At 37.0% G+C, this 24,164-nt stretch overlaps 1 protein-coding gene across 2 annotated transcripts in view; it reads left to right on the forward strand.

Annotated features, from left to right (window-relative positions):
• Positions 1 to 2,296: 2,296 nt before the first annotated feature.
• Positions 2,297 to 24,164, forward strand: part of LOC133558385 (adenosine kinase-like) — a 409,076-nt gene continuing 387,208 nt past the window's right edge. Inside the window, exons 1-3 of one of the 2 annotated variants that reach the window (XM_061909732.1) lie at positions 2,297 to 2,485; positions 10,101 to 10,175; positions 10,253 to 10,306. In XM_061909732.1, coding sequence (XP_061765716.1) covers positions 2,436 to 2,485; positions 10,101 to 10,175; positions 10,253 to 10,306 — 179 coding nt within the window. In that variant the 5' untranslated portion in view covers positions 2,297 to 2,435. Of the gene's footprint in view, positions 2,486 to 7,223; positions 7,383 to 10,100; positions 10,176 to 10,252; positions 10,307 to 24,164 lie in introns of those variants that run through there. The other variant, XM_061909733.1, reaches the window with a different exon arrangement.

Raw genomic sequence — 24,164 nt, forward strand, 5'->3', positions numbered from 1 at the left:
CAATTTTGTCAAGAAAAGAGTGGTCAAAAATTCAACCAGAAGCTTGTGGATGGCTACCAAAAGCGCCTTATTGTAGTGAAACTTGCCAAGGGACATGAAACAAATATTAACATTTGTTAATATTGTATACTTTTGACCCAGCAGATTTGGCATACTTGCCAACACTCACAATTTTTCCAGGGGACTCCCGAATTTCAGTGCCCGCCCTGAAAATCTCCCTGGGCAACCATTCTCCCGAAAAACAAAATTGGGGGCGTGCCTTAAAGGCACAGTCACATAATACATACGGCTTATACAGACACACTTAAGTGAATGCAAGGCATACTTGGTCAACAGCGATACAGGTCACACAACTTTAACACTGTTCCAAATATGTACTTTAACACTGTTCCAAATATGTGCCACACTGTGAACCCACACCAAACAACAATGACAAACACATTTCGTGAGAACATCCGCATCCCAACAGAACAAATACCCAGAACCCCTTGCAGGACTAACTCTTCCGGGACGCTACAATATACACCCCCCGCCCCCGCTACCACCAAACCCGCCCACCTCAACCCCACCCCTCCACTCCTCTCCGTAAACAAGAATGACAAATGCATTTCGGGAGAAGATCCGCACCGTAACACAACATAAACACAAAAGAACAAATACCCATAACCCCTTGCAGCACTAACTTTTCCGGGACGCTACAATATACAACCCCCCGCTACCACCAAACCCCGCCTACCTCAACCCCCCCAAACAAGAATAACAAACACATTTCGGGAGAACGTCCGCACTGTAACACAACATAAAAACCACAGAACAAATACCCAGAACCCATTGCAGCACTAACTCTTCCGGGACGCTACAATACACACCCTCCCCTGCTACCACCAAACCAGCCCACCCAAACAATAATGACAAACACATTTCAGGAGAACATCCACACCATAACAAATACCCAGAACCCCTTGCAGCAATAACTCTTCCAGCACGCTACATTATAACCCCCCCCCCCCCAACCTCAACCCTCCTCTCCCCCCGCCCCCCCAAACAAGAATGACAAACACATTTTGGGAGAACATCCGCACCGTGACACAACAGAACAAATACCCAGAACCCCTTGCAGCACTAACTCTTTCGGGACGCTACAATATACACCCCCCCCGCACCCCCTGCTACCACCAAACCCGCCCACCTCAACCCTCCTCTCCTACCCGTCCCCCAAACAAGAATGACAAACACATTTCGGGAGAACATCCGCACCTTAACAACATAAACACAACAGAACAAATATCCTGAACCCCTTGCAGCACTAACTCTTACGGGACGCTACAATATACACCGCCCCTCCTCCGTCCCGCTACCACCAAACTCCCGCCCCCCCCAAACAAGAATGACAAACACATTTTGGGAGAACATCCGCACCGTGACACAACAGAACAAATACCCAGAACCCCTTGCAGCACTAACTCTTCCGGGACGCTACTATACCCCCCCCCCCTGCTACCACCAACCCCATCCCCCCCAAAAAAATGACAAACACATTTCGGGAGAACATCTGCACCGTAGCACAAGATAAACACAACAGAACAAATACCCAGACCCCCTTGCAGCACTAACTCTTCCGGAACGCTACAATACACCCCCCCCCCCCCCCCCCCCACCCCCCCCCCCCCCCCCCCAACCCCATTCCCCAAACAAAAATGACAAACACATTTCGGGAGAACATCTGCACCGTAGCACAAGATAAACACAACAGAACAAATACCCAGAAGCCCTTGCAGCACTAACTCTTCCGGGACGCTACAATATACACCACCCCTCCTCCGTCCCACTATCACCAAACCCTGCCCACCTCAACCCTCCTCTCTCCCGCCGCCCCCAAACAAAAATGACAAACACATTTCAGGAGAACATCTGCACTGTAACATAACAAACACAACACAACAAATGCCCAGAACCCCTTGCAGCACTAACCCTTTCAGGACGTTACAATACCCCCTCACCCTCCGCACGCTACCACCAAACCCTGCCCACCTCAACTTCCACCCCAAACAAAAAGGACAAACACATTTCTCTGGAGAACATCTGCACCGTAACACAACCGCACAAATACCCAGAAGCCCTTGCAGCACTAACTAAACAATACCCTCCCCACCACCACCATATTTCATGAATGTTTTTTGTGACCAACAAGTATGTTCTCCAATCCCTCTATCAGAAAAAAAAATAAGAGTTGTAGAAATGATTGTAAAGGCATGACATGATGTTCTTTACAAGTGTAAGTCAACTTTTGCTCAGGACGGTCCAGAGTTGAGCAGCCCTGCCCTACAAGGTGTGTTCCTCCGCGGGCTCCACCATCAGCATCATCTTCTCTAGAGAGGAAGCTGCGGTTTGTGCTTTCATTCACCTCCAGGGCGCCATTTAAAGAAGGAAAGAAGATGTCTTGCGGAGAGCAGACGTCGTCAACATGGAGGACACTAACGTTAAGGTGACGTCAAGTGTGTGTTGTGTTCAAACCGTGTCGCCGCCGCCGCAGCTAGCTGCTACCACCAGTCGGCGTCGTTGCCGTTGAATAATTGTGGTTCTGGAAAGTTCGGAATTCGGAACCATTTTATTGACCAACCTGTTTTATTAGCATCCATTGAAGAAGTATGCTAATTAGCGCTAGCTCTTCTGAAAAGGTGGAGGCGGCCGGGTCACGTGACCATAGCGCGCCTGCGCACTGCCTGCACACTAGTGCTAATAATACAAATGTAAACAATTGTGTCATACAGTGGCAATTAGAGTCCATAATGTGTGTACATTTAAAGCGAATATTTATATTGGTAGAATGTTTAGCTAACTTTTCATCACTCGGCATGCTTATTGTGTGACCGCTCCAAAGCATTCACACATGTCAATCAATCAATCAATGTTTATTTATATAGCCATAAATCACTAGTGTCTCAAAGGGCTGCACACACTAAAATAAATCTATTCATTATTATCAATCAACCAATCAATCAATGTTTACTTATATAGCCCTAAATCACTAGTGTCTCAAAGGGCTGCACAAACCACTACGACATCCTCGGTAGGCCCACGTAAGGGCAAGGAAAACTCACACCCAGTGGGACATCGGTGACAATACAATCGGCAAGATAGGATGGAGCTAGACCGTGTAGTATTTTATACGTAAGTAGTAAAACCTTAAAGTCACATCTTAAGTGCACAGGAAGCCAGTGCAGGTGAGCCAGTACAGGCGTAATGTGATCAAACTTTCTTGTTCTTGTCAAAAGTCTAGCAGCCGCATTTTGTACCAACTGTAATCTTTTAATGCTAGACATGGGGAGACCCGAAAATAATACGTTACAGTAGTCGAGACGAGACGTAACAAACGCATGGATACTGATCTCAGCGTCTTTAGTGGACAGAATGGAGCGAATTTTAGCGATATTGCGGAGATGAAAGAAGGCCGTTTTAGTAACGCTTTTAATGTGTGCCTCAAAGGAGAGAGTTGGGTCGAAGATAATACCCAGATTCTTTACCGTGTCGCCTTGTTTAATTGTTTGGTTGTCAAATGTTAGAGATGTATTATTAAATAGAGTTCGGTGTCTAGCAGGACCGATAATCAGCATTTCCGTTTTTTTGGCGTTGAGTTGCAAAAAGTTAGCGGACATCCATTGTTTAATTTCATTAAGACACGCCTCCAGCTGACTACAATCCGGCATGTTGGTCAGCTTTCCCTTTATTTCAAAAATCCTTGAAAAAATTGTTGCGGAGCAGTTAAATGAACACTTAGCGTCTAACAATCTATGTGAAACTTTCAATCCGGTTTCAGGGCAAATCACTCCACGGAGACAGCCCTCGCAAAAATGACTAATGATCTATTGCTAACGATGGATTCTGATGCGTCATCTATGTTGCTGCTCCTCGATCTTAGCGCTGCTTTCGATACTGTCGATCATAATATTTTATTAGAACGTATCAAAACACGAATTGGTATGTCAGACTTAGCCCTGTCTTGTTTAACTCTTATCTTACTGATGCAGTGTGTCTCCCATAACAATGTGACCTCGGACTACGTTAAGGTAACGTGTGGAGTTCCCCAGGGTTCGGTCCTTGGCCCTGCACTCTTCAGCATCTACATGCTGCGCTAAGTGACATCATACGCAAATACGGTATTAGCTTTCACTGTTATGCTGATGACACCCAACTCTACATGCCCCTAAAGCTGACCAACACGCCGGATTGTAGTCAGCAGTATTATTGTGTGAATGCTCTTAAAACGTTCACCCATATGGTGTTCTACACCAAAATGTATCTATTTATTATTAGTGTGTGTATGGTCCAAATTATTCACCTATATAGTTCTCTACACCAGTGTTCTCAACCTTTTTTCAGTGATGTACCCCCTGTGAACATTTTTTAAATTCATGTACCCCTAATAAGAGAAAATTATTTTTGGTTGAAAAAAAGAGATAAGGAAGTAAAATACAGCACTATTTAATAAATCAGTTTCTGATTTATTAAATTGTATGACAGTGTAAAATATTGCTCATTTGTAGTGGTCTTTCTTGAACTATTTGGAAATAAAAGATATAAAAATAACTAAAAACTTGTTGAAAAATAAACAAGTGATTCAATTATAAATAAAGATTTCTACACATAGAAGTAATCATCAACTTAAAGTGCCCTCTTTGGGGATTGTAATAGAGATCCATCTGGATCATGAACTTCATTCTAACATTTCTTTACAAAAAGAAATCTTTAACATCAATATTTTTGGACATGTCCCAAAAAATCTAGCTGTTAACACTGAATATTGCATTGTTGCATTGTTGTATTTTTTTCTCAGTTAATGAACTTACATGCATATTTTGTTTAAGAATTATTCAATAAATATATTTATAAATATTTTTGAATTGTTGCTATTTTTAAAAATCTCACGTACCCCTTGGCATGCCTTCAAGTACCTCAGGAGTACGCGTACCCCCATTTGAGAACCACTGCTCTAAAGCACTCACATATATGGTTTTCTACACAAAAATTAATCTACTATATTGTGTGAATGCTTTGGAGCATTCACACAATAATAGTAGATTATTTTTTGTGTATGGTTTTCTATACCAACATTTATATTTTTATATTATGATTGTGTGAATGTTCCAAAGCATTCCCCATATGGTTTTCTACACTAAAATAAATATATTTATTATTATTGTGTGAATGCTCCAAAGCGTTCACCCATATGGTTTTCTACACCAAAATTAATTAATTTATTATTATTGTTTGAATGCTCCAAAGTATTCACACATATGATTTTCTACACCAATATTTATCTATTTATTATTATTATTATTGTGTGAATGCTCCAAGGCATTCACCCATAATGTTTTCTACACCAAAATTAATGTATTTATTATAATTTTGTGAATATTCCAAAGCATTCACTCATATGTTTTCTCCACCAACATTTATCTGTTATTTCTTATTATTGTGTGAATGCTCCAAAGCATTCACCCCTATTGTTTTCTACACCAAAATTAATCATTTATTATTATTGTGTGAATGCTCCAAAGGATTCACACATATGGTTTTCGACACCAAAATTAATCTATTTATTATTATTGTGTGAATTTACCTTTGCAACCTCATTATACCATTGGCAAAATTTTAATATTCATAAATATACCCGACCTGTTTTTTGTGCCTTTATAAAAGAATTATAGCTTTACTTTAAAAAGCATTCTACCTTTAACAATCAAAAAGCTGTGAAAACGATGATGCTGTACTCCAAATTTGATTATTTACAGGACTTGTGTGAGGCTATGTCTTTACACTTTGTTACACACACACACACACACACACACACACACACACACACACACACACACACACACACACACACACACTATATATATATATATATATATATATATATATATATATACATGTATGTATGTATGTATGTATGTATGTATATGTGTGTGTGTGTGTGTGTGTGTGTGTGTGTGTGTGAGTGTGTGTGTCTATATATCCATCATCCATTTTCTACCGCTTATTCCATTTGGGGCGGCGGGGGGCGCTGGTGCCTATCAGCTACAATCGGGCGGAAGGTGGCGTACACCCTGGACAAGTCGCTACCTCATTGCTGGGCCAACACAAATAGACAGACAACATTCACACTCACATTCACACACTAGGGCCAATGTAGTGTTGCCAATAAATTCAGGTGCATGTCTCTGGAAGTGGGAAGAGGCCGGAGTACCTGGAGGGAACCCACGCATTCACGGGAGGACATGCAAACTCCACACAGAAAGATCCCGAGCCTGGATTGAACCCTGACTACTCAGGACCTTCGTACTGTGAGGCAGACGCACTAACCCCTCTTTCACCGTGAAGCCATATATGTATGTATGTATGTATATATATATATATATTATATATATATATATATATATATGCATATTTCTATATATATATGTCTGTATATATACACACATATATATAATATATATATATATATATATATAATATATATATATATATATACATATATATATATAAATATATAATTCTATTTTAGCTACTATATTGAGTTTACAAACCCTTAGCGTATATATATATATGGTGTACAATATATATATAATACATATATATAATATATATATATATATATATATATATATATATATGTATATATGTCTGTATATATATATATGTCTGTATATATATACATATATGTGTCTATGTATGTATGTATGTGTATATATAATTCTATTTTAGCTACTTTATTGAGTTTACAAACCCTTAGCGTTGTTTTTTTAGCATGTTTTGTTCATTATTATTTATTTGATTTATGTAAATTTTGCATTTTATACATAAAGGTTATATATAAAAAACAAAATAAACTGTACTTAATAAAGTTACAAATAATGCGACGTTCAAGTTACGCGACGAAGAGACGTGGCGCCCGTCTAAACTAAATTAGTCACTTTTGTGCGCTGAAGTTTGACACCCACGCAAATAACGATATTTGTTGTTAGAACGTTTTGTCGTGTTACAAATTAAACAGTCCACGAGATTGTGTCCTCAAACTAGTAGCCTGCCCAAAGTCTCGTCTGTCCCAGTTTTCCCCAAACACACCAAACGGCAAGCTTCCGTCTTAAGATTCGGAGCCAATCATTTACCATAAAAGCTCACAAGGTCCGCCTTCTACCCACCGTCAGCCAATTGGCGTTTCCCATCGTTCTGCTTACGCTTCCGCTATTCCCAAACGCACGTTTCTTTGGCCACCCTGAAAAAGCGTGTTGGAGCATTGCATATTAATATTAATAATAACTTTATAAATACTTATTATTACGCTTCCCTGCAACGCTTTGTGACAACATGTCAACTCCAAGGTAAGATCTATCATTGAAGAGAACACCTCCATTGCTCTTGCGGTCGATGTGTGAGACACTTCGTGGTTGGTGGGGTAGAAACAATATAGCACTTTTTAAAATTATTTTACTGTTATTGCCTGTAAAATAATATGCCAATTTTTCACTTTTGAGAGCATTCTCAAATCATGTAAACTGGGTTATGAATAATTATGCAAGGGATGGTACTTTGACCACGAAGATATCAGACTAAATGGAAGCATGCCATCATTTGAAGCAGGGGTCACCAACGTGGGCACCAGGTAGCCCGGAAGGACCAGATGAGTCGCCCGCTGGCCTGTTCTAAAAATAGCTCAAATAGCAGCACTTACCAGTGAGCTGCCTCTATTTTTAAATTGTATTTATTTACTAGCAAGCTGGTCTCGCTTTGCTTGACATTTTAATTCTAAAGAGACAAAACTCAAATAGAATTTGAAAATCCAAGAAAATATTTTAAAGACTTGGTCTTCACTTGTTTAAATAAATTCCTTTATTTTTTTACTTTGCTTCTTATAACTTTCAGAATGACAATTTTTGAGAAAATATATACAACCTTAAAAATGATTTTGGAATTTTAAACACATATACCTTTTTACCTTTTAAATTCCTTCCTCTTCTTTCCTGACGATTTAAATCAATGTTCAAGTAAATTTATGTTTTTTTATTGTAAAGAATAATGAATAAATTTGAATTTAATTCTTCAATTTAGCTTCTGTTTTTTTGACAAAGAATATTTGTAAAATATTTCTTCAAACTTATGATTAAAATTAAAAAAAATTGTCCTGGCAAATCTAGAAAATATTTAGAATCAAATTTAAATCTTATTTCAAAGTCTTTTGAATTAAAAAAAACAACATTTGGTTCTGGAAAATCTAGAAGAAATAATGATTCGTCTTTGTTAGGAATATAGCTTGGTCCAATTTGTTATATATTCTAACAAAATGCAGATTGGATTTTAACCCATTTAAATCATGTCATCAAAATTCTAAAATTAATCTTAATCAAGAAAAAATACTAATGATGTTCCTTAAATAATTTTTTAAATTTTTTCAAAAATATTCGAATTAGTTAGTTTTTCCTCTTCTTTTTTTTCGGGTGAATTTTGAATTTTAAAGAGTCGAAATTTAATTTAAATGTTTTTCCTGTTTTCTCCTCTTTTAAACCGTTCAATTAAGTGTTTTTGTCATCATTTATTCTCTACAAAAAACCTTCCGTAAAAGGAAAAAAAATGTACGACGGAATGACAGACAGAAATACCCTTTTTTTTTTTATATATACCGGTGTATAGATTTATTTATTAAAGGTAAATTGAGCAAATTGGCTATTTCTGGCAATTTTTTAAGTGTGTATCAAACTGGTAGCCCTTCGCATTAATCAGTACCCAAGGAGTAGCTCTTGGTTTCAAAGAGGTTGGTGACCCCTGATTTAAACACACACACACACACACACACACACATATATGTATGTATATATATATATGTATATATGTATGTATATGTATGTATATATATATATATATATATATATATATATATGCATATATATGTATATATACATATATATATATATATATATATATATATATATATGTATATATACATATATATATATATATATATATATATATATATATATATATATATATGTATATATAAAATCTCCTGATGATTGAGGGAACCCCTCATGAAACAGTTCTGTAGAGATGAAGTAGTCTTGTGATTTTTCCCACACCTACATATATATATATGTATATATACTGTGTATGTATGTGTGGGAAAAATAGCAAGACTATTTCATCTCTACAGAACTGTTTCATGAGGGGTTCCCTCATGAAACAGTTCTATAGAGATGAAGTAGTCTTGTGATTTTTCCCACACATACATATATTGCGCTCTACCACGGTATCGAGCACTATTCTCTAGACAATCTAAGTAAGACACATATATATATATATATATATATATATATATATATTTTTTTTTCCCACACATACATATATTGCGCTCTACCACGGTATCGAGCACTATTCTCTAGACAATCTAAGTAAGACACACATATATATATATATATATATATATATATATATATATATATATATATATATAGGGCTTCACGGTGGCAGAGGGTTTAGTGCGTCTGCCTCACAATAAGAAGTTCCTGCAGTCCTGGGTTCAAATCCAGGCTCGGGATCTTTCTGTGTGGAGTTTGCATGTTCTCCCCGTGAATGCGTGGGTTCCCTCCGGGTACTCCGGCTTCCTCCCACTTCCAAAGACATGCACCTGGGGATAGGTTGATTGGCAACACTAAATTGGCCCTAGTGTGTGAATGTGAGTGTGAATGTTGTCTGTCTATCTGTGTTGGCCCTGCGATGAGGTGGCGACTTGTCCAGGGTGTATCCCGCCTTCCGCCCGATTGTAGCTGAGATAGGCGCCAGCGACCCCGAAAGGGAATAAGCGGTAGAAAATGGATGGATATATATATATTTATATATATATATATATATTTTTTTTTAAATTTTATTTTATTTTTTCCTTTTCCTATTATCTAAATGTGTGTTGTTGTAAGAATGACGATAAAACAAAACAAAAAAACAAACAAGTCAATAAATCCCAAAGCGATGACTCGGCATATCGTAGAATGTGTCCCTGTGCCTGCTGAGTTTGCACAACACAATGTCAAGTTTTTTTTCTCTTTCCTCAGTGAAAACACACTCTTCGGGATGGGCAACCCCCTGCTGGACATTTCTGCTGTGGTCGACAAGGACTTCCTTGATAAGTAAGCGTGACTAACTTGCCTATTTCCTGTGATGTCATCAATGATCTGTGATTCATTAATGTCTCTTTTTTAAAAAGGTACGGCCTCAAGCCCAATGATCAGATCCTCGCTGAGGACAAACACAAGGCCTTGTGAGTAAAACGAACTAAATGCACACACACACACACACACACACACACACACATGCCGCCATCAGTGTGTGAATGTGGAAATAGTGTCAAAGCACTTTGAGTTCCTTTAAAAAAAAAAAAAAAAAAAAAAAAAGGTAAAGGCGCTATACAAGTAAACCCCATTTACCATTTACATGCACACACACTAGTGCAGCGGAACCAAATAAGGGTTGCACCGGTCACTCATCCCAAAGCTTAAAATAGCAACCTTCCAAAAAAAAAAAACCCACGCAAGAGGGAGCCCCTGAATGTGACACGCCTTTTTTATGACGGCATAAATAACATGAAGGCGCAGAAATAAAAAGAAACCTAAACATAGATTTTAAAATATATTGTTAGGCCGTTAAATATCATATATAGGTTACTTATACCCTTATTTATCATTTGATCAAAAAAGAGAAATGTCCTTCAAAAAAAAAATCAGTTGGGCGTACACTCAAATGTTATAATTGAAGCATGTTTAAAATATGCACTTTTTATTGTCTTTAGCTGCTGCGTTACCTGTCAATCAATCATCAATCAATGTTTATTTATATAGGGAACGGCGTGGCGCTGTTGGGAGAGTGGCCGTGCCAGCAACCTGAGGGTTCCTGGTTCGATCCCCACCTTCTACCAACCCTGTCACGTCCGTTGTGTCCTTGAGCAAGACACTTCACCCTTGCTCCTGATGGGTCAGGGTTAGGGCCTTGCATGGCAGCTCCCTCCATCAGTGTGTGAATGGGTGAATGTGGAAGTAGTGTCAAAGCGCTTTGAGTACCTTGAAGGTAGAAAAGTATTACCCGTTTACCATAGCCCTATATCTCAAGTGTCTCAAGGGCAGGGAAAAACTCACCCCAGTGGTACATCGGTAATTATGACTATGAGAAACCTTGGAGAGGACTGCATATGTGGGCAAACCCCTTACCCCAGGGGAGACCAAAAGCAATGGATGTCGAGTGGGTCTAACATGATATTGTGAAAGTCCAGTCCATAGTCGATCCAACATAACATAGTGGATCCAATATAGTAGCGAGAGTCCCGTCCATAGTGGAGCCAGCAGGAGACCATCCCAAGCGGTGAAGTCTTCATTGCTTTTACATGAAAAAAAAAAACAATTGCTGTTAAAGGAGAACATTATCACCAGACTTATGTAAGCGTCAATATATACCTTAATGTTGCAGAAAAAAAGACCATATGTTTTTTTAACCGATTTCCGAACTCTAAAAGGGTGAATTTGGCGATTTAAACGCCTTTCAATTGTTCGCTGTCGGAGCGATGACCTTTCACCCGTGACGTCACAACGGGAAGCAATCCACCATTTTCTCAAACACATTACACACACAAGTCAAATCAGCTCTGTTATTTTCCGTTCTTTCGACTGTTTTCCGTACCTTGGAGACATCATGCCTCTTCGGTGTGTTGTCGGAGGGTGTAACAACACGATCTGGGACGGATTCAAGTTGTCTTAACGTGGAGTGTGCATCGATTAGCACGGCATGTTAATCGATGCTAAAACGGCAGAAATGGCAATAATGTGAGGATATCCTGCGACACTCAAAGCAGATGCATTTCCAACGATGAAGTCAACGAAATCACGAAGGTGAGTTTTGTTGATGTTATTGACTTATGTGACACATTTGGTCACGGCATGACTGCTAGCTAATCGATGCTAACATGCTATTTAGGCTAGCTGTATGTACATTTGTAGCTATATTTGCATCCAGCCTTTCCCTCCACCCACATTTAATGCCAAACAAACACTTACCAATCGACAGATTTCAGTTGCTCCAGTGGTCAAAAGATGCAACCGTTGGTTAGAATGCGATCGCCGAATAGCTTCAATAGCTATTCGCTCAATAGCTTCAGTTTCTTCTTCAATTTTGTTTTTGCTATCTGCCTCCACACTCCAACCATCCGTTTCAATACATGCGTAATCTGTTGAATCGCTTAAGCTGCTGAAATCCGAGTCTGAATCAGAGCTAATGTAGCTATATTTTGCTGTTCTATCCCCCATGTTTGTTTGTATTGGCATCGCTATGTGACGTCACAGGAAAATGGACGATGGATTTACAGATAGCGAAAATTAGGCATTTTTAAGCCTTTTTTCGGGATATTTCATGATGGGTAAAATTTAGAAAAAAACTTCGAAAAATAAAATAAGCCACTGGGAACTGATTTGTATTGGTTTTAACCCTTCTGAAATTTTGATAATGCTAGTCAAAAAATCTCGAAGAAGCACTTTTTTAAAGACATACTGCTGATAAAACTTAGACTTGGACAATCTTATTGATCCACAAGGGAAATTGTTCCACAAAGTAGCTCAGTTCTTTCTTCTTTTAGTTTTATTTCGAACATGAACACACTTACAGCATAATACATCACACACATATTCATATCATTTCTGTTTACATCTTGTCCGAAAAGGAGTTGGAAGAAGCAAAGCTTATTTAATCCTACCACTTTCCCACTTTATAGCCTTTACAGATATATACATTCATTTACTGACCTTTACATAGTAAAATGACATCCGTGAATGAGCAATACAACAGTTTTGTAATATGTAATTAATAGGGGTGTAACGGTACACAAAAATGTCGGTTTGGTACGTACCTCAGTTTAGATGTCACGGTTCGGTTCATTTTCGGTACAGTAAGAAAACCACAAAATATGAATGTTTTGGTTATTTATTTACCAAATTTGTAAACAATCGCTTTATCCTTTTAACATTGGGAACACTATAATAAATCTGCCCACGTTAGTCAACATTAAACTGCCTCAAATTGTTGCTCGGATTAAATAAAATGACAAAACTTTTCTTCTACATATAAAAAGTGCAACATTAAACGGTTTCAAGTCAACTCATACTGCTTAATTTATCACAGCATTTGGGAAGCCTTTAGTGGATTTTTATTATGTAAATGTTATATCTTTATCAACATGTGATAGCAGGGACCCTGCCATTCAAAGCTTTTCTGTCCGTAAAACACACACACACACACACACACCGCAAAATGAGCTAACGTTACGCTAAAAGCTAATTAGCCTTCACCTCAAGCCAGAATTGCGAACGAGCTGAGCTGCAGTTTAAGTTTGTAGAACCGGGGTCTCAAACTCAATTTACCTGGAGGCCACTGGATGCAGAAACTGGGTGAGGCTGGGCCGCAAGAAAAAATTTCTTAAAAAATCTAACTTCCACTTTTTAATGAAATCTCCTTCTATGAATTGCTTTCCCGCCCTAGCAACATACTTGCCAACACTCACGATTTTTCCGGGAGTCTCCTGAATTTCAGTGCACCTCCCAACAATCTGCCGGTGCAACCATTCTCCCGAATTTTTTGTAATTTTCACCCGGCCGACATTATTAAGGGCTGCCGTGACTGCACTGCCCTTAACGTCCTCTACAACAGTAGTTCTCAACATTTTTTCAGCGATGTACCCCGTGTAAACATTTTTTTAATTCAAGTACCCCCTAATCAGAGCAAAGCATTTTTGGTTGAAAAAAGGAGATAAAGAAGTAAAATACAGCACTATGTCATCAGTTTCTGATTTATTAAATTGTATAACAGTGCAAAATATTGCTCATTTGTAGTGGTCATTCTTGAACTGTTTGGAAAAAAAGATATAGAAATAACTAAAAAACTTGTTGAAAAATAAACAAGTGATTCAATTATAAATAACTATTTCTACACATAGAAGTAATCATCAACTTAAAGTGCCCTCTTTGGGGATTGTAATAGAGATCCATCTGGATTCATGAAATTAATTCTAAACATTTCTTCACAAAAAAAGAAATCTTTAACATCAATATTTATGGAACATGTCCACAAAAAGTCTAGCTGTCAACACTGAATGTTGGATTGCTGTATTATTTTTCTACAGTTTATGAACTTACATTCATATTTCATTGAAGTATTATTCAATAAACATATGCATAAAGGATGTATGAATTGTTTTTTATAAATCTCACTTGTCCCTTGGCACACATTCAAGTACCTCCAGGGGTCAGCGCACCCCCAAAACAAGACTACTGCTCCACTACATGTAATCGCGCACACTTTTATGCCACACAACTAATGTGCTGGCTCTGTAACATGCTGTGTGAGACCTGTGCAGAACAACGTCAGTGGCTGCAAGACGTACGTGTTCAACAGCCATACAGGTCACACCGACGGTGCCCGTTTTAAACAACTTTAACACTGTTACAAATATGCGCCACACTGTGAACCCACACCAAACAAGAATGACAAACCCAGTTTGGGAGAATTTCCACACCCTAACACAACTTAAACACAAGAGAAGAAATACCCAGAACACCTTGCAGGGCTACAATATACAACACCTCAACCGACGCAACTCGGGAGGGTGGGGGTGTGGGGGGTTGGTGGTAGCAGGGGTGTGTATATTGTAGCCCGGAAGAGTTAGGTCTGCATGGGATTCTGGGTAATTGTTCTGGTGTGTTTATGTTGTATTACGGTGCGGATGTTCTCCCGAAATGTGTTTGTCATTCTTGTTTGGTGTGGGTTCACAGTCTGGCACATATTTGTAACGGTGTTAAAAGTTTTTTTACGGCCACCCTTAGTGTGACGTGTGTAGCTGTTAATCAAATATATCTTGCAATAACACACGTGCGTCTCACGTGGCCAGATGCAACATACAAGTGGGCTTGCACGCTGTCAGTTCAGGATGTAGGCGGCGCTAAAGGCAGTGCCATTATGGCACTCCCTGTATATTGTTGATCGGGTAAAAATTGTCAGGGGCATCGAGAGAAATGGTGCCCTGAAATTCAGGGGTCTCCCGGGAAAATTGGGGATGTTGGCAAGTATGACCTATCAAGCGCCGTTCATATTAAACTCGCGGGCCGCACCAACATTAAATTGTCATATCAAAGAGCGGGCTGCATAATAACGTCTCGCGGGCCGCAATTGGCCACACCAAACAAGAATGACAAACACATTTCGGGAGAACATCCACACTGTAACACAACATAAACACAACAGAACAAATACCCAGAATCCCATGAATCCTTAACTCTTCCGGGCTACATTATACACTCCCGCTATCAACAAACCCCGCCCCCTAACCCCGCCCACCTCAACCGACGCTCGGAGTGGTTCTTATACTTTGGTCTCCAAGTACCACCTCAGAAAACACTTGGCTCTCCAAGTACCACCATAATGACCAACATTAAGATACAGTAGCGTTGTAGGTCTAAGTTTTCATTAAAAAGAAGGTAGAGGTTTTATTTTACAAATATATATATAATATTTTTTGTCCACTGTAACGTCACACACAGTTCGAACAGTCACACTGTGTTTGAATATCGGAAAATAAAAAACTGTGCAATCAAGTCCTTCTTTGTTGACCACAAGCTGGAGCCCACTTGTGGTACACGTACCACATGAATTCTTTAAATTCCTAAATGATATTATAACTACAAAAAATGTTAGTCAAAGATCCTTTACATGATGGGAGTACTGCTGTTTTTAAAGACATACAGCAAAAAAAAAAAAAAACAGTCAAAGATCCTTTATATAACCTGAGAGCTCTGCTGTTTTTGAAGACTCACTGCAAACAAAGCAAGTCAAAGATCCTTTACATGACAGGAACACTCCTACTTTTAAGGACATTCTGCAAAAAACAGTTACGGTACTCAAAGATCTTTGTTTAAATAACAGCAGCATTCTCCTGTTTTTAAAGATGACTGCGGGGAAAAGAATGCGAGTCAAAGATCCTTTATGTGACAGGAAAAAAGCTTTTTTTTTAATGCTCTATTACTAACAAATGTTGTCAAAGATCCTTTACATGACAGGAAAATAGGTGTTTTTAATGATGTATTGCTAACAAATGTTTATTGAAAAATTCTTTATATGACAGGAACATGATTTTTTTTTATGATCTATTGCAAACAAATGTTAGTCAAAGATTCTTTGACAGAAAAAATGCTGTTTTTAAAGGCCAACTTAAAATAAAAATACTGATAAAAAATCTTCTACATAAAGAAGAAAATTAAACACCTGTCAAAGATCCTGTATACAACAGGAGAGCTCTGATGTTTTTGAAGACTCACTGCAAACAAATATTAGTCAGAGATCCTTTACATAGGAGCACTGCTACTTTTAGGAACACCCTGCAAAAACATGTTAGTTAAATATCCTTTATACGACAAGAACATTGCTTTTTTTTTTTTAAAAAGGGCTGTGTTTGAAAATAAACAAGAACATTGGTGTTTTAATGATATTCTGAAAACAAATGGTCATCAAAGATCCTTAATATGACAGGAACACTACTGTTTTTAATGAATTACTGCAAACAATGTTAGTGAAATATCCCTTATATCAGTGGTCCTGATTGGTACCGGGCCGCAGAATAATTTTTTATTAATTTTTATTAAAAATAATACTATATATATATTTTTTTTTTAATTATTTTTTATTAAATCAACATAAAAAACATAATATACACTTACAATTAGTGCACCAACCACAAAAACCTCCCTTTTTCATGACAAAAACATCCCTTTTTCATGCCGAAAAAAAAAAAGGAAATTTTAATCAAAGATCATTTATGTGACATGAACAATACTGTTTTTAAGGATGTGCCGTAAAATAAATGCTAGTCATTGCTATTTTTAAACAAATTTTAATAAAAGATCCTTTATATGACCGGAAAATTAGCATTTTTAATGATCTACAGCAGACAATTATTTGTCTAAGATCATTTATATGACAGGAATATTTGCTGTTTTTAATGATGTTCTGCGAACACATGATTGTCAAATATATTTTATTTGACAGGAACATTGTTGTTTTTAAAGATCTTCTGCAAAAACAAATGTTAATCAAAGCTCATTTATGTGACAGGAAAATTGGCTCTTTTTAATGATCTACTGTAAACACATGTAAGTCAAATATATTTTATTTGACAGGAACATTGCTGTTTTTAATGATCTACTGCAAACAAATGTTAATCAAAGATCCTTTATATGACAGGAAAATGATAACTTTTTAAATTATCTACAGCAGACAATTGTTTGTCAAAGATCTCTTACGTGACAGGAACATTGCTGTTTTTAATGATCTACTGCAAACAAATGTTAATTAAAGATCCTTTATATGACAGGAACGTTTGCTTTTTTTAAATGCTCTACACCAGACAAATGGCTGTCAAAGATCCTTTATGTCACAGGAACATTGCTGTTTCTAAAGCGCTATTGAAAACAAATGTTCATCAAAAATCCTTTGTTTGACAAGAACATAGCTGTTTTTAATGATCTACTGCAAACAAATGTAAGTCAATGATAGGAAAATAATTTTTTGAGGGCCTGCTATAAAAAATGTTCATCAAAGATCCTTTGTGTTATGAGCAATACTGTTTTTAAGGACGTACTGTAAAAAAAAAAATGTGAGTCAACGATCCTTTTTTAAATGACAGCAACATAGCTGTTTTAATGATCTACCATGAACAAATGTTCATCAAATATATGTGACAGGAACACTTCTGTTTTTAATGATCTACTGCAAGCAAATGGTAGACAATGCCCCTTTATATGACAGGAAAATCAGTTTCTTTAATGACGTACAGCAGACAAATGTTTGTCAAAGATCATTTATATGACAGGTACATAGCTGTTTTAATGATCTAATATTAACAAATGTTAGTCAAAGATCCTTTGTGTGACTGGAACATTTCTGTTTTTAATGATCTAGTGCAAACAAATGTTAGACAAAGATCCTTTAAATGACAGAAACATTGCTGTTTTGACGATCTACTGCAAACACATGTTAATCAGAGATTCTTTAAATGACAGGAACATTTGCTGTTTTTAATGATCTACTACAAATGATTGTCAAAGATCCTTTATTTGACAGGAACACTGCTTTTTAAAATGATATATTTCAACCAAATGTTCGTCACATACCTTATATTACAGGTAAAGGGAAACATTTTTTTCAATGATTTACTGCAACCAAATAGTAATCAAAGATCCTTTATACAACAGAAACATTTGTTTTTTTCAATGATCTACAACAAACGTTGGGCAAAGATCCTTTATACAACAGGGATGTTGCTGTTTTTAACGATCAACTGCAAACAAATATTAATCAAATATTCTTTATATGACAGGAACAAGCTGTAGAAAATGGATGGACGGATGATAGGACCATTGCTGTTTTTAAAAATGCACTGCAAACAAAGTGTCAATCAAAGATCCCTTATATGGCAGGAAAATTGCACTTTTTAAAGATGTGCTGCAAACCAAATGTTAATCAAAGATCCTTTTATATGGCAGGAACATTAGTTTTTTTAATGATCTACAGCAGACAAATGTTTGTCAAAGATAATTTATATGACAGGTACATAGCTGTTTTAATGATCTACTATAAACAAATGTTAGTCAAAGATCCTTTATGTGACTGGAACATTTTTGTTTTTAATGATCTAGTGCAAACACATGTTAATCAAAGATCCTTTACATGGCAGGAACATTGCACTTTTTAAAGATGTGTTGCAAACCAAATGTCAATCAAAGATCCTTTATATGACAGGAACATTGCACTTTTTAAAGATGTGTTGCAAACCAAATGTTAATCAAAGATCCTTTATATGACACGAACATCGCACTTTTTAAAGATGTACTGCAAACAAATGTTAATCAAAGATCCTTTTATATGGCAGGAACATTATTTTTTTTAATGATCTACAGCAGACAAATGTTTGTCAAAGATAATTTATATGACAGGTACATAGCTGTTTTAATGATCTACTATAAACAAATGTTAGTCAAAGATCCTTTATGTGACTGGAACATTTTTGTTTTTAATGATCTAGTGCAAACATGTTAATCAAAGATCCTTTACATGGCAGCAACATTGCACTTTTTAAAGATGTACTGCAAACCAAATTTTAATCAAAGATCCTTTATATGACAGGAACATTGCACTTTTTAAAGATGTGTTGCAAACCAAATGTCAATCAAAGATCCTTTATTATGCAGGAACAATGCACTTTTTAAAGATGTACTGCAAACAAATGTTAATCAAAGATCCTTTACATGACAGGAGCATTGCACTTTTTAAAGATGTACTGCAAACCAAATGTTAATCAAAGATCATTTATATGACACGAACATTGCACTTTTTAAATATGTACTGCAAACCAAAATTTTAATCAAAGATCCTTTACATGACACGAACATTGCACTTTTTAAATATGTACTCCAAACCAAATGTTAATCAAAGATCATTTATATGACACGAACATTGCACTTTTTAAATATGTACTGCAAACCAAAATTTTAATCAAAGATCCTTTACATGACACGAACATTGCACATTTTAAAGATGTACTGGAAACCAAATGTTACTCAAAGATCCTTTATTATGCAGGAACAATGCACTTTATAAAGATGTACTGCAAACCAAATGTTAAAGATCCTTTATATGACAGGAACATTGCACATTTTAAAGATTTACTGCAAACCAAATGTTATTCAAAGATCCTTTATATGACAAAAACACTGCTGTGTTTATTGACCGGCCGTAAGACAATGCTATTTCAAAGATCATGTATAGGACAGAAGCAAAGCTACTATTTAAGAATGTGAACTCGGGGGTCAGTCTGATATCATTAATTTATTTTCAAAGATATATTACTCATTTTCTAAGTTTGTGTGAATGTAAAACCCCAAAACAACAACAACAACAACAACAACAACCACCTGGTGGCGCCTGCACGTCCGTAGCTGAAATAAAGCAGAGATGAATGGTAATGGTTGTCTTCCCTGAAGGAGAGTACAGATGGTCAGGGAATCTGTCGGGGTTAACGTGCACTTAAAAAAAAACACCATCTGTATGAAAAGGATATGAATATGTTTCCAATATGTCGGCCTTTGTCGTCATCAGCGAGTCACAAAGGAACACAAAATTGCTCAACGCTTGACACCTTTTTATTTTATCTGCTGTGATGAAGATAAGCGACCTGTGGCCTCCGAGCGCCTCCACAGGAGCACTTTGAGCTTGCTCAAAGGCACCAAATCACGATAAGAGCGTTAGAGCTCCTTATTTGGAAGTGGCTGATTCACTCTCCTGCTTTTATGAGGCTTGACTGTAACCATGCTATATAATCACCACGTGATCCTCATCACTTGCAACGCACACAGGAAGTAGAAATACAGCTCAGCGATAATAGTGTGAAGTGAATTATATTTATATAGCGCTTTTCTCTAGTGATATTAAATACTTTAAATGTAGTCAGTAACCAACAAAGATATATTTTTCAAATATATTTTATAAATTGTTACATTATTTCATATATACAGTTGTGATCCAAATTATTCAACCCCCACTCAATTTTGGTGTTTTAGCAAGTTGGACATTTATTTCGTATTTTTTTAATAGCCATATCAAATAAAGATGTGTCAAATAGACAAATGCAACTTAAATTGTAACACTATTTTACAAAATACCAAAAAAATAAATGTTTTCTTTATATCTCATTGACAAAAGTATTCAACCCCCTAGTTCAGGGGTGCCCACACTTTTTCTGCAGGCCAGCTACTTTTCAATTGACCAACTCGAGGGGATCTACCTCATTTATATATATCATTTATATTTATTTATTTATGAAAGAGACATTTTTGTAAACAAGTTAAATGTGTTTAATGATAATACAAGCATGTGTAACACGTATAGATGTCTTTCTTTCACGAAGACAAGAATATAAGTTGGTGTATTACCTGATTGTGATGACTTGCATTGATTGGAATCAGACAGTAATGATGATAACGCCCACATTTTCAAATGGAGGAGAAAAAAAGTTGTCCTTTCTGTACAATACCACATGAAAGTGGTTGGTTTTTGGCATCTAATTCATCCAGCTTCCATACACTTTACAAGAAAAACATTGGCGGCAAATTCCGTAGCTTGCTTGATTGACATTCACGGCACCCGAGGGTCTTGTGAGATGACGCTGGCTGCTGCCAGTTCATTATTTTGAAAAAATGACAGAGGGGAAGGCGAGAAACACTTTTTATTTCAACAGACTTTCGCGCCGTCCCTTCCGTCAAAACTCTAAAGGCCGACTGCACATTTCCTATCTTCACAATAAAAGCCCTGCTTCATGCTGCCTGCGCTAACCAAATAAGAGTCTCGGAAAGCTGGCGTGCACAAGTGATGTGCACGCCAGCTTTCTGAGGGATCGCTTGTGCACGCCAGTTTTCTGAGACTCTGTATTTAGTTAGCGCAGGCAGCATGAAGCAGGGCTTTTATTGTGAAGATAGGAAATGTGCAGTCTGCCTTTAGAGTTTTGACGGAAGGTACGGCGCGAGAGTCTGTTGAAATAAAAAGTGTTTCTCGCCTTCCTCTTGGTCATATTTTCATAATAATGATCTTGCAGCAGCCAGCGTCATCTCACAAGACCCTCCGGTACCGTGAATGTCATTTAAGTGACGTCTTGGTGAAGATTGATGATCACTAATTTTTAGGTCTATTTTTTTAAAAAGCCTGGCTGGAGATCGACTGACACACCCCCCGCGGTCGACTGGTAGCTCGCGATCGACGTAATGGGCACCCCTTCCCTAGTTACATGCATCTTTAGTACTTAGTAGAACACCCTTTGGCTGTAATGACATCCTTCAAACGTGATACATAACCGGACACAAGCTTCTTGCAACCATCTACAGTATTTTAGCCCATTCCTCTTTGGCAAAGGCCTCCAGTTCATTCATATTCTTGGGCTTGCGTGCTGCAACTGCCTTCTTCAAGTCCCACCACAGCTTTTCTATAGGATTTAGGTCTGGCGACTGTGAAGGCCACTCCAGAGTCTTCCAACCCTTCTTCTGCAACCACTCTGATGTTGATTTGGAGGTATGCTTGGGATCGTTGTCCTGTTGGAAGGTCCAACGTCTCCCAAGCCTCAGCTTCATCACTGATGTCATGACATTTGCAGCTAATATATCCTGCTAGGAAATAGAATTCATAATGCCTTGAACGCGCTGGAGATTCCCGGTACCTGAGGCAGAGAAACAGCCCCAGAGCATGATTGACCCCCCACCATGCTTAACAGTAGGAAAGGTGTTCTTCTCTTTGTAAGCTTCATTTTTTCTCCTCCAGACATAAAGTTGATTCATAGGCCCAAAGAGTTCCACTCTTGTCTCATCACTCCATAGAACAGTTTCCCAAAACCTTTGGGGTTTGTCCAGAAGATTTGTGGCATACTGGAGTCTATTTTTCTTGTGCCTGGTAGTCAGAAGTGGGGTGCGCCTGGGAGTTCTGGCATGGAGGCCTTCATCTCATAGTGTGCGCCTTATTGTCTGGGACGAAACCTGCGTTCCCCCCTCTGCAATGTCCTGTTGTAGTTCCTCAGCTGTTACCCGGGGGTTTTTCACCAGTGTACCCACACAGCATCCTCTTTCTACCACGCCCAGGTAGTGTTTCCACTGTGCCTTTAGCTTTAAACTTGCAAATTATGCTCCCAACTGTGTCTCTTGGAATGTGTAATGTCTTTGCTATTTTCTTATATCCATATCCTTTCTTATGAAGAGAAATTACTTCCTCTCTTGACTTCTTTGACCACTCCCTGGACTTAACCGTGTTGCAAATACACCATTGACCATCTACAAGAAGCTGAACGTCACAGTCTTTTTCAATCAGTTTAATTGTTGCTCGTTATGGTTCTAATCACATCTACAGGTGTTTTCAACACCTTATTGAAAATACCTTATTCAAATTCTGTTTTTAAGAGTTAAGGGGTTGAATCATTTTGTCAGAGATATTAAGAGAAATGACACTGTTTGGTATGTTACAAAATATAATGTAAGTCAAGTTGCATTTGTCTATTTAATGCATCTTTATTTGATACGACTATAAACAAAATACGGAATAAATGTCCAACTTGCTAAAACACCAAAATTGTGTGGGGGTTGAATCATTTTGATCACAACTGTATGTGTGTGTATATACACACACATACTGTGTATATACACAGTATAGACACACACAGCAGTATGTATATATATACATGTGTATATATAAATATGTATATATACACATGTATATGTGCATATATGAATATATGTGTGTGTATATGTATATATGTATGTGTATAATATATATATACATATACTATACACACACGTATGTATGTATGTATGTATGTGTGTGTGTACGTATGTATGTACTGTATATATATATATATATATATATATACACACACACATATATATATGTGTATATGTGTGTGTGTGTGTGTGTGTGTGTGTATATATATACATATATATATACAGTACGTATATACATACATACGTGTGTATATGTATAAATGTACTGTGTATTTATATGTATGTATGAATGTACTGTATATATATATGTATGTATGTGTATATATATATACATACATACATATCTGTATACACATATATATACACATACATACATACATATATGTGTATATATGTATGTTTATACATATGTATATATGTTTGTGTGTATGTATGTATGTATGTGTATATATGTGTGTATGTATATAAAATAAATAAGCATTGTAACTTTCATGATATTGGTTGAACAAGAAACCAAATAATATGAATCAACAATGATACAATTAAAAAAAAATACATATATATGTATATTATAAAATGTTACATTATTATTAATACCACAGTGTATGAAAAAAACACTGTTATGTTAATATTAATATCACAGTATAATATTGTAATATGTTTACTAATAATTATAGTAAGAATGTTTCTCAACCAATCACTTTCAATACACAACTAATTGTATCCCCCTCAAGAAAATAAAACAAAATAATAACTTTCATAATATTGGTTTAAAAAAATCAA

Source organism: Nerophis ophidion, linkage group LG08 (assembly GCF_033978795.1).
Source record: "Nerophis ophidion isolate RoL-2023_Sa linkage group LG08, RoL_Noph_v1.0, whole genome shotgun sequence".
In the NCBI taxonomy this organism is placed as follows: Eukaryota; Metazoa; Chordata; class Actinopteri; order Syngnathiformes; family Syngnathidae; genus Nerophis; species Nerophis ophidion.